At 40.5% G+C, this 12,507-nt stretch overlaps 1 protein-coding gene across 1 annotated transcript; it reads right to left on the reverse strand.

Annotated features, from left to right (window-relative positions):
* Positions 1 to 22: 22 nt before the first annotated feature.
* LOC111229665 (rhombotin-1-like) lies at positions 23 to 10,921 on the reverse strand. Its single transcript, XM_022756084.1, has 5 exons — positions 10,539 to 10,921; positions 9,321 to 9,534; positions 5,583 to 5,708; positions 5,134 to 5,242; positions 23 to 664 (listed from the first exon to the last, which is right to left on the reverse strand). Exons 1-4 carry the CDS (start codon positions 10,558 to 10,560, stop codon positions 5,137 to 5,139), a joined length of 468 nt encoding a protein of 155 aa, XP_022611805.1. The 5' UTR covers positions 10,561 to 10,921; the 3' UTR covers positions 23 to 664; positions 5,134 to 5,136.
* Between the last annotated feature and the right edge of the window lie 1,586 nt (positions 10,922 to 12,507).

Consider the following 12,507-nt stretch of genomic DNA (forward strand, 5'->3'; position numbering starts at 1 on the left):
TAAAATTCAGTTTAATCAGTCGAGAAAAAAAACAGCTTGAGATCAGAGAGGAAACAAAGCTACGGCGGGTTTGAGGCCCCACTCAGGCCTTCAGGGTCGAGAGGCGAAGAGACAAACAGTTGATCCTCCTCAGTTGTTGAGTTGAAGCAAACAGTATTTGCAAATAGGTTTCAGTTTGTTTTGGGACTTCCCTCGTGCCAGATGGGTGGGGCTCACCACAAAAAGACAGTTCACTGACTGCCAGGACGAGTTGACAATCACTGGGAACTTAGTATTTTTCTCTGATGGATGACTTGGTTGATGCTATGTGTGGCTTGATTGGCTTCACTCCGTCCGTCTAGTATTTCAGGTTTGGTGAAACTGACTCTACAAATTATTTGCAAACACTAGTTCACTCTATTTTTGTTGAATGCAAAAAAGAAAAGAGGGCACAACCATAAGTGCTCTGGAAAATATCTTCCTCAAAGTCTGATTATTCCATCTTGGTCGATCTCTGGTCCGTCTGATCAGAAACAGTTTTCAGGATAGTTACCGTGCAGCGCCAGAGTAGAAAGTTCGAACATGGGCTGTTGGAAATGTGTTATTTCCACACATGGTTCAGTCTGAAACGGGAAGCTGCTGTGAGTTTCACAGTCCAACTGGCTCACAGTCGTCCTGGTCTGATCTGCAGAGAGAGAAGAAAATATAAAACAGCTCCGGATCGCTCTGTGTGGTTTCAGAGGTTCAATAAAAACATATGATCAGATGTACGTGTCCACTAATTGTGGTATAACAGAGGTTATTTGTCTTATAATAAATTGTGGTATACGTTATGAATAAATGGTTGTGATTTGCTACAGGGACAAATTCAATAGAAAATCCTTTTTCTCTTTTGGAAAAACATTAAATACAACATTTAAAATATGACAGTTTTATATTGTATTGTATATTTGAAGGAGAGGGCTGGCTATATTCCTTATTTGTCCTATTGTCAATAAATCCAACGATGAACTGATTATACTAACGAGTCTTATCTTTGTAGTCAAAGCCTGATATTATTGCTCTGAGCCACACGGCTCCATTGTTGTCCAAAAATAGTTAAACACATCAGTGAACCTCACTGTTGCACTGGTTGATATGTTGCTTCGTCATCATGATCACACACAGTTCACACAATCCTGCTGCTTTAAATACTCACTACAACTAATGTGTATTCATCTAACAAAGCCCTATTTTATTAGTTGTGTCTTACAACTCTGTGCAGCAGGGCTTATGTGTTAGGTGAATTCTAGTATTTTATCAAGATCAACACGATGATTATCATATTTTATATATGTCTTATTGCTGCTCTGAATGTCTATGTGTCATACATAGTTATAATCCGTTTTGCTTTGCTGTGTTTTGTTGCTTTCTGTTGCTTGAATGGAATTGTTGCTGTATTACTGAACTAATGTTTTGCTGTTTCCTGTTGCTCTGCACAGCTTGTGCACGGTCTTGACAACGCTTGTTTTGTTGCTGTTGCTTTGTGGCCTCCTGTTTCCTTCTGTCTGTAAGTTTTAAACATCACATCTCACCTAAGGACTTCAGCTGGGAAGTAGCCTGCTGGCTAACACTGGCTAACATCTACAGAAGTGTTGATTGATGTGTGTCGTCCTTGAAAATAAGTGAAAGTAAATCAGATGTTATTGGTGACACGTTAGAGATCTGCCTCCTCAGTAGGAACAGTGTGGTTTGTTGACAGTAAGAAACATATAGAATAACACCACCTTATCCTTTAAAAATAAACCAAGACTGACATTTATGTGAAAGTAAACCTCATTTTCCAAACTAAACTAAATAGTGAGCACTACTTACTAGTTAAATTATCACTTATCTACAAATGAGAAAATTAGCATATAACTAATATTATTACCTCCATCAAGGAGGTTTGTTTTCACCCGTATCTGTGTGTTTTTCAGCAGGATTTCGTAAAAAGTATTGAACCCATTTGCACCGAACTTGGTGAAGGCCCAGAGAAGAGCCCATCTGGATCATTTACTCTGAATTAGAGTTCTTTTCTCTTAAGTCTGCTGTATGTTCTTTGACGGTGGCCTTGGAGGAGGTCTGCGCTCTAGTTTGCGCTGGTTTCATTCTCCGCCTTGTCTTTTAAATCTACCTGTTGTCTATATTTGGAGTTGGAGATAAAGAAGCTGACATAGACAGATCAATGGATTATCTGCAGGAGATGTGTGTGTGCGTGTTCATTAGAAGATATAAAGTTAAATGTCACTTATCTTATAGTGTTTCATAATAAAAAGGTAAATGGTATTCAGGTCTTACTTTGAAAACCTGATTTTCATTGCCTTTATCTAACTTATTATCCAGATGTGAAGTAGTGGTATGAAGGCCATGTTAGATATGTACATACATAATTCAGGTAGAGTGAGAACCAAGAAAAATACACACAGAAACGCAGTGGTCCAGTACTCACATTTATGTAAAATCTTATAAATCTATTTTTAAAAAAATCCTACATCAACAAAACTATTTGGGTCTTGAGAGAACAGTTATAAAGAGTTACAACATCTGGAAGCCAAAGAGCCTTCACTGAAGCCATTTTATCAAAATTACTGTGTTGGAGCCACATTTCTAAAGGAGACTCCCATTTTAACGCCCTCCAAACAAAATATACAGCAAACGAACAGCTGACAACACATGTATTAAACATACCTCATCTCTCACCTCCGTTTACAATATTGACTTGAGTTGGTCATGTCCTCATATGTAAAGACTTTTATTTTGAAAAAGAAAACGATCTCTACAAGAGTAGTTTCAACATGAACTCTGGAAGTTTTGAAACTAACCAAAAAGTAAAAGCTCTCCACTTCCAGAGTCGATCGCGTGTCCAGTGCGGTGTTGTGTATTTTATGAACTGTAGTTGTACAGTTAGTATTATAATGATAGGTTGGGCTGTTGGTGGCTTCAGGGAATGTTTTTGAACCGGAGCAAACCCTGAAACCTTCATAGCTGTGGAGTCTGTGGTATTTGCTGCACTTGCTTTCAACCTTGCTCCAACAATCTGCCCTCACAGTGGACCACTGCTCACACGCCCATCCAGAGGCTCGATGCAGGAAGAGCTCTGCTCCCACAGGATTTATTTGTCTGCTCTTTAAAGCTTCAGAGAGACGCGTTTAAACCTGCAGCTCCACATGTTGCACCAGTTTGAAAAACGTGATTTCAGTCAAATCATGTGTCTGCTGCATACACGACACTCCACCGTGTCGATAAGCTCAGCTTCCTCTGGACAGACAGCTCGCTCCCAACAATCCACTGCGTACATTGTTTTGGAGCTGCAGCAGATTAGTTGGCATTCAGTGAATATATCATCTAACAACCAGGTAACAAGATACAGTATACTGTACGTTGTCTTTGATGTGATGTAATGCAGAGGTGGTGTGACAACAGATGAGACTAACGGCCTTTGTCTGCTTCTCTAATGATTTACAGCTCTTCCCTGCAAATCCAGTCATTTCTCAGTACTAGACAACAGAGAGCGTGTGCAACCATGTTCACACCGTTAACTACACCACCACGCAATAATAATAATAATAATAATAATACAGGCGGCATGTTGGTACAATAATTAGCACTGTCGCCTCACAGTAACAAGTTTCTGGGTTTGAACCTGGCTGCATGTTCTGCCTGTGCCTGCGTGGGTTTGCATTCTAAACTCTTTGTTGTGTGATGGCTTTTCTTTAGTGAAATATTTGCATTTTTAGGGCTTTTTTTTTTTGCCTTTATTCCAATAGCGACAGTGAGAGAAAGACAGGAAAGTCAGGGAGAGAGAGAGAGGGGGAGATATGCAGCAAAGGGCTGCAGGTCGGACTGAGCCCTGGCAGCTGCGGCCAGGACTACACCTTCATGGTACGCGCTCTACCAGGTGAGCCAGGTTTAGCATTTTGTGTGGGTTGTGGTTGACCTCTACAGGGTTGCACATCAGTCTCCTCTGAAGCTGAACGGTACAATGTTGCAGAGATGTGGTGCTACAAATGATGCAAGGTTGCTGTTTTTTTTTTTTGTCAATAATTAAAAAAAAAAAAAAGATATTAGCATTTAGCATGCATTTTGTGATCCACAGTGATGTACAAGCTGCGAGTTGTGAGTTAGCACAATGAGCTTTACAGCTGCACTAATCATTTTCTCAACCAAACTGAAGAACTTCTAAACAAGCTGAAAGACAGAAACAACTGACTAATCATTGCCCTATAAATTTGATGCAGAAAACACGTTGGCAGACTGTTGTCTATTTACACATCCAGCAGACATGGAGCAGTATCATTAATTTGGAGTCATCAGCCACCTGATGAATCTACATCCAAACGTTCACTACGTCTTTAGCTCTGTTTTGTTCTCCATCAATTCCTGAAAAAAAAAACCTGAATGTGAAGCTGCTGAGTGTTTGATTTGTAGCTTACAGTGCTGCTGCTGCTGCTGCTGCTGCTGCTGCTGCTGCTGCTGAGCTAAAGCACACTGAAGGGCTGCAGAGTTGGGTGATAATTGTTTGTGGATTCGTCCAAGTAAGAATTAAACTTTAAACATACAAGTTACTTGCATCTAGCACAGCTGCACAGTATGTTTTAAAGTTACGTTGTGTTTTAAATAGAGCCTGAAGGCACATGGTTCACGGAGTTGGCAACCACACCGACAACTACTTTGGTTTGCTGAGTTCAAGGGTAAATTATTAGACATTCATTGAGGGGATTGTTGGGGACTTTAGGGAAAGGGGTTCAATTTATCGCAGTAATGAAGACACATCTGGCTCTGAGCCTGTTTAATACGTGCGTCAGATATTCACAAGTCTGACTCACAACATGAATTAAATGATCAGACTTCAATACATTTTTATAAACTGCCCTTAAACTGAACATATGTACGTGGATCCATAATAAATGTCACATAATGCAGTTTTTCAAAGATAATATGCTGCAACATGTCTTGGCATGGATTCTCCGATGTCAGCAGCCTCTGGTCTGAAGGCTCATGTCTACATATGGTCATACTTGGGATGAGCTTGTGAGTCCACTTGTATACCTTCCAGATATCTCAGTGCATGGTTTAGTTCAAACTGTCAGAGCAGCTGTCTGGGGCTGTAATTTATCGTCATCAGAACATTACCTCTTATTGAGGCTGCCTCTCAGCGCTGCCATTAAGATGGCCTCCTTCGTAGTCCAGCTGGCACAGGATCATGTTGTTCTTGAGGAAAAACTTGTCTCCCACGCAAAATCTGCAGAGAGGAATAAAAAATATGGAACTGGGTCTCGGTTCTTGCTGGAGCTGAAGTGAATCATGAGGTCCCCGAGGAGTATTTCAGGCATATTTTCAGAACACATCCACTGCTATGATAATCAGAAAATTAATCTTGCATGATTGCTGCTTGATTAACTATCCAAGATATATACAAAGTCGTTAACCCCTTGAGGTTTTAAACTGTGCAATAAATTTCATCACCTCCTGATTGCGGTGCATTGGTGCTATGCTCGTCATGACCAGTGAGCTCACGAGTACACCTCCATGATAAGTCAACTGAATTTGATCTCCCCGGCTAATTGCTCCCCTAATCTTACCTCTGGCGGCAGAGCTGACAGGCGAAGCAGTCTAAATGGTAGACGTTGTCTCTGGCTCTCATCACCATCTCAAAGGCAGGGATCATCTTACTGCAGGCTGCACAGTTCCCCGTCACCCCGAAGAGCCTGCAGAGAGAGAGAGGGCGACAAGCAGACCTGTAGTCTGGACACATTTCAGCCAAGAAAACAACTATGAAATGAGGGGAGCCTTAAAGGTAGTTCAGTAATGAATGAATGCTGTAACAACAGGACATTTTGTTGTGCTGTGAACGCAGCATAACTACAGTTTCTTTTCTGTTTATTCTAAAAAAAAAAAAAAACACTAATGTTGCTCCTGTACTCAGCAAGCACAACATCAGTTGTAAAATCTTTCATAAACGGGACATAACTCTGATCTTAACTTATATCAGCTACTGATAGAGAGCAGCAAGGTGGAGATTCACTGACACGAAAATGCCTGAATTTATATGAAGATAATATACTTATTACCTTAAGAACCAGGGACTTTGACTGTGTCTTAGATAAAACAAACAGTCAGACTTCAGACAGACGTCTGAATTCATCTGTTGCACAAAGCAGTTTAGTTCTTGACTATCTTAAGCCGGACTGTGGCACACTGAATTCTGGGTAAATTAAGAGTCCTTTCAAATAAAATTTAAAAAAAAGGCCAACCAAAGAACTGCATCCAACCGCTGAGCTCTGTTTACCCCAGCAGAAAATATTTGTATACTGGAAGAATTCAACAGTTATAAGGACGTTTTACTTGGGAAATTCAGCGACGAGTGAAAGAAAATGTGAGAAAGTGGAAGTGTAAAAAAACTTGATTTCATAAAAATGGCTGTGAACACCCTTTCCCTTCCCTTTCTCTCTCCATAACAATGTTAGCAAACCACAAATTATGAGCCATGTTTTTTCTTGTTGGGTGCTACTTGTCAGCACAGGTGTCATTAATTGTTACCATGGTAACACTGGTCTTAGACTTGAGTTAGCCTGGGGGTGTCTAATGTTTCTTTGGCTTAAAATGACTCAGTCTTTTTTTGTGAAACAGTCTGACTTGCATTAAACTAATCTATGAGCAAAATGAAGACTGGACCAACACTACAGACCAGTCTAAGATATCTTTGTGAAACCGGCCCCAGATGTACGTTTTCTGCCTCACAGGACATTTTTCTGGCTTTACAGGTAAGAATTTGAGAGTCCATTTATTACCCTCTTCTGAAACTAAGAATTTATGTGACAGCATTTGAACTTTGTCCTCAAACTACCTGAGAACAAACCCCGTGTTGTTTTAATACTCAGTGACTCTGTGCTGACCAGCTGCAGATCGCCTCACCTCTCATTCACCTCGCACAGAACGAACAAACGGCTCCCTGAGAGCCTGACACACATGAAGGTAAGTGGCCGCTGCTGATTTCCATACTCCATTAGAGGCCAAATAGAAAAAGGAGGCTTTGGGAGGAACCGCTCTGAAAAAAAAAACGATGGGAAGAGGGAGGAAAAGCGCCGAGCATGTGTATCCCAGAGCCTCGGATGACAAATGAAAAACGTCATCAAACGGGTGACCAACACGGGAACAAAAGCGAGTCCTAATTAACAGAATGTTCTGATCTAACGAGCCTGAGTCCTGAACACAGGCACCTGGTGGGTTTTTTCCTTCTCCTTAACAAGGCTGCGAAGCTCAATGCTAATTCTCTACTAATGGTCCAATTAAAAGAAATCACATGGTTTTAATCCTGCTCTTCAAAGGCTTTTGGTCTGCACCCTCGCAATGATGAGGAAAACAGGAGGCAATCTAGCCAATTTAACTGTCAAAAGGGGTTTTGGTCTCTTAAGTGCAGCGCAGCTAATGAGAGACTTAGCTCCAACCAAATCCAGCTGGATTGTACATGAGACTAACACATGAGTTCAGCAATGTGGCTGAGATATCAGGAGTTCTCCTGCTGACCTGACACCAGACGTCGTTATTCCAGGCAAGAAAATGAAGGGTATATAACTCCCAGAGGAGCGATTTGAGCCAGATTTAGGTTTGTGTATAAGTGGTGTCATCGAGATTCATGGTCAGGAGGTTGTTAAGGTGGAAGGCTGTTTAAAAACATACTTACTCAATATGTTCATTGTATATTGTATCACGGTCACGAAAGATCTGGTGACGAACAACCTCACTCCAAAGGTTTGTTCAGACGATCTACAAACATTTATTTTTACCTGAAGGGTTCATAAAGAGGGTTTCAAGTGTGTTAAGTGTGGTAAACTTTGCATATGCAACAAGCATGACGGACACTTCAGTATGGTGTCTCTTTGACTTGGAGTCATTTTCTTTAAGCAGTTGTTTTGGGAAATACACTTAATGTTATATTCGCTTATTCAGATGATACCAGTAAATATGTAGCAGGAACTAACAAGCAGTTAGCTTAGCTTAGCACAAAGACTGGAAATGGGGAAACAGCTACCCCAGATCTGCTAAAGGTAAGAGAAGCTCCTCTAGAGCTCGCTAAGTATATCTCGTTTGTTTAACTTGCACAAAAAACAAAGTGTAAAAATAACAATTTGCAGTTTTATGGGGTGTAATGTATCAGTCTATTTCTTGGCTGGGAGCACTTGTCAGACAACAAGTGATGAGTAGGGAGTTACTGCCAAGACATAGTCCGGCAGTAACCCCCCCCATAAAACAGAGACTTGCCAACAGACAGAGCCAAGCTAGCTGTTTCCAGTCTTTATGCTAAGCTAAACCAACCAGCTGCTGCCTCCAGCTAATTAATTAACTGTACAGGTATGGGACTGGGATCAATCTTCTCCTCTACCTCTAGGCAAGAAACTGAATAAAGTTATGTCCCTAAATGTTGAACTACTCCTTAACATGGAATCGACTGATCACATCACTGTGTTGTCACTAATTTCTGTCTCTTTTCACTGTTTATTGTCTGATGAGTCAGTCAAATTAACGTGAAGGTTCAGTAAAAAGGTGAAGTAATCAGAGGAAGCCGAGCAGTCATAAACCACACGCTGCTCTGTTGTGGCTTCAAGTCCTTTAACAAACACTGGAAACATGCTGAAAGGTCAACAGTCTGCTTATCCTGTTACTGTACACTGCAAATCATTTAGTCCAGACTGTGTGAGCTCACTGTTGACTGTCTCTCTTGTTATCAACTCTCCTGAGCCTTTCACCTTCAGACTAGTTCAGGTTTTTATGAATGTAATATTTGTGTGTTTTAAACACATGGATCCAGCTTTAATGCACAGAGTCAAAACAGATTTGAGTAGCACAACCAAACATGGGTACAACATGACTGGACTCATGTTATCTGTATTCATTGAGGCGTTTTGTAGGATTTCTGAGAAACAAGACACTTCTCCTGAGAGTTTCGCCAAGTTTGGGGTAAAAATATCTGCGAACAGTTGATTATGTCTGTGACTTTGTACAGTTTGGCCATCTGTAAAAGCTGTTGTTTTATTGTTTTGTGTTGTAACGGTACATGCATTATTGCGTTTGTACATTTGTCAGTACATTTCAGTTTCCACAGGGCTGTCAACAGGAGGCCCTCAGACTGCAGTTAATATCTGTGTTCCAGCACCTTCTTTGATAACCTACATTATAAGATTATTCTCTTTTACTTGGATCTGATAGCAAATACTGTAAACTCTGCACTGGGCTTGTGGGGTGATTTGTTTTGAAGCTGCATGATGCACCCAGTCATTTTCTACATCTTCCTGACACACCTGTAGAGGGGTTAGGGTTACCTCAGGTAGTCCCTGCGGCAGAGGATGAGGTTGGCCCGGGTGTAGAGGGTGGAGCCCATCCGGCCCAGGTGGCAGTCACAGCAGGCGCACTTCAGACAGTCCTCGTGCCAGTACCTGTCCAGTGCCTGCAGCATGAAGCGGTCCCGGATCTTCCCGTTGCAGCCGGCACAGCCCCTCGGCTTCTCTCTGGACTGGAGAGACACGAGAGACACACCTGGCAGGGGACGGTCCAACAGGTAGACAAAAACAGTTGCAGAGAGAGAACGACATGTCAAAAGTCCATCATGATTAATGACTGAATTGATATGAATATGGAAATATTATAGGCATTGCATGCAAAATGCTTTGATCATAGTCAGTCACTACAGTGAATGCAAGGAAATTATAGAAATGAAGAAATAACCAGTTAAGTCACCTTAAATACAACAATAACAACAAATACAATCTCCTATCAGAATATATGATGGACACAATGTCAGCAAAGCACTATGAAGTCATTATTAGATAGACTACATATAGTCTAAACTTCCAGTTCCTATAAGACTACGACAGTGATTTTCTGCTGGGAGAGTATACCTTACCATTAATCTTAATAAAAGTATTTCACAGACTAAGCATCTGTTCTCTGCAGTTATTATTTTTATTTATTTTATGTTGCACAGTGGCACATAATCTTCCCAGTCCTAAAAACCTCTTCTTCTATCTTCTTTTATAGTAGAACAAGGAAACACACACATCTACACTTAGTGGCCACTTTATTAGGTACACCTGTACAGTCTATTGTAATTTAGTAGGACTCTTCAATAAATTCTACCTTTTTAAACATTTTCTTAAATGTGTAAATTCAATGTTGTATGTTTATTACTGTTTATGTTTATTATTAATGACATCGTTAGATGTTGTAGTTCTTTTAAAACAGCATTACATTGAGAGGTGTGTATCATTTTGTGTCTGCCTTATTTACAACTGTGAACCTCTGAATATAATATAATATAATATAATAATAAAAAAGCAGTCAACACAAACAATGGCATTAATGCTAATGCCTATAATTAAACCAGCACCTCTGTGACAGAGTCAACAAACACGGAGCATAAAAGTAGACTTCATGGCAGAACAGCTGGTTTGCATTAGATTGTACAGGTGTACCTAATAAAGTGGCCACTGAGTGTATATGTAATTATATCAGTTCAAACTGAAATACATCTCTGTACTCACTCTCCTCCTTGTCCAACACCATCCTGGTGGAGAACGACAACAATCCAACAGCAGGAGAAATGACACCTCTTCTTTATTCTTCTTCTCCTCCTGCCTGCAGGACACCACCACGAGGAGCGGTGATCAACACAGAGGGCTTTGACTCTCTGGATAAATTACAAGCCGGAGTCGCTCAAACTCCAGCCCCGCTCCTCATAGTCCCCGCAGAAAGCCAGAAGAAACAGTGAGAGAGGCGCTTTCTGAGCGTAAAAATAGCCCGTGGATGGAGGGAAACAGCGTCCCCGGGTATCACCTTGCCGGCAGGAGAGGTGTCCTCAAAACAAGAGTGGCTGTGCTTTATCTTGGCTGATGTCAGTGCATAAGCATTTCTGTATCTGCACAGGCTGCGGCTGTTCCCCTCAAATGAGCTCCACTGCACAGACTGAGCCTCCACACTGCTCCCTCCCTCCCTCCCTCTCCCTCTCTCTCCCTCTCTCTCTCCCTCTCCACAAAAAACTCCCACAGTCAAATGGTTTTTTCAACGCTGCGTGCTAATTATATAAAGTCATTATGCTCAGATCTGATAGTAACCGCCCCCTCCCTCTCTGAATCAATTATTCAATAGACAGTCACACACCAGGACAGCTCGGGCCTGAGGTGTTTTAGAATGAGCTTATTCAACTCCAAGGACACCAATTATCTCCAGGGCGCCCTGTAGTCAAAGCTGTGGCTTTTCAGCACGGCAGATGCAGCGCCTTTTCACGTGTACGCGCGCGTGTGTGCGTCAGCATGTGTGTGTTTGTGTGTGTGCACGTGACATACATTCAGTGTGTCCATCCGTTATTTGTGTGCTTAAGTGTATTTCTTTTCTAAGTCAGAAGTAGTAACAGCTCAGATGAGGATAAGAAAATACTCAATATTGCAGCACCACTCTCCAATAAGGCTTCCTTTATAAATAATTTAAAAGTGGTAAGTATTAGTTTTATTAATGGTTAATAAATGATTTACTAATGCTTTGCAAATTAGTCATAAGAGCAACGTTTGTCAGTTTTAAAGAGGGAATAAAAGTAACCTAAGTAAACAAGTAAACACACATAGAATAAATCTAAAATGTGCACATGTGAAGCATATAACATATCAAAAGACTGACAGCCCACTTAATGGATTATTAACTTATATAGCTACATTATTACCAATTTAAAAGGTAATAACCAACCCAAGGAGTTTTTCACAGTCTGCCAACTGTTTCCAATTAATGGCTTATGACTTATTGTTTAATAATTAACAAAGCCATTAATCACAGTTTATAAACCCTTTAGATGGGATGAGAGGCCTTATCAGAAAGTGGAATCACAGGATACATTTAAGACCATTAACATCTATAACAGCAGTTATTGGTGTCTTACCATAGATCTTGAATATCACAGGACTGTTTTAGCAAGGTAATTTATATAGAGTTTATAAAGTGGTTTGAATGAATTGACAAGAGACTCAACAGTAGACTGAATAGCAGACTGCAAGATACATCATAAAGTAATAACAAGTCAAGATAAACTACCGGTCACTGTAGGAGAGTTTCAATATAATTATAGGAATGTAAGTCATTGAATATTAAAGGAACACAGGGGATGACAACAGTATAAAGTATAAACATAATAGTTTACAGACTGACTGACTAGCTTAGCAGGCTGACCTTGTAGGAATATTGTAGTGATATCATCACACCATAAAGAAGTTATATGTCACCATAATATCCCCTGTAGGGTTTTTGCATATGAGATAAAAAAAACTACAGTAGCTAAAGCTACAGTAGATCTAAAACTAGACTTGGATTGTATTGGATCTGGTATGATGTGTGGCATATGTTTTTTAGGAATGTACGAGATGAAAACTGAGTGTAGCAATATGACAACTAAACCATGTAGGAATAATATTGTGATATTAATAACCATATAACATGCTCACCATGATGAGATAAGTGATCACATTA

The sequence above is a fragment of the Seriola dumerili genome, unplaced genomic scaffold, assembly GCF_002260705.1.
Source record: "Seriola dumerili isolate Sdu_G_001 unplaced genomic scaffold, Sdu_1.0 BDQW01000242.1, whole genome shotgun sequence".
Classification (NCBI taxonomy): Eukaryota; Metazoa; Chordata; class Actinopteri; order Carangiformes; family Carangidae; genus Seriola; species Seriola dumerili.

What these genes read in the sequence shown, in the direction of transcription:
- LOC111229665 (XM_022756084.1), bottom strand. Translation starts at nt 10,560, where the DNA reads ATGGTGTTGGACAAGGAGGAGA. An exon ending in GGTGTTGGACAAGGAGGAGA is followed by an intron (nt 9,535 to 10,538) that starts GTGAGTACAGAG and finishes GTCCCCTGCCAG; the next exon opens with GTGTGTCTCTCGTGTCTCTC. An exon ending in TGCCGCAGGGACTACCTGAG is followed by an intron (nt 5,709 to 9,320) that starts GTAACCCTAACC and finishes CTCTCTCTGCAG; the next exon opens with GCTCTTCGGGGTGACGGGGA.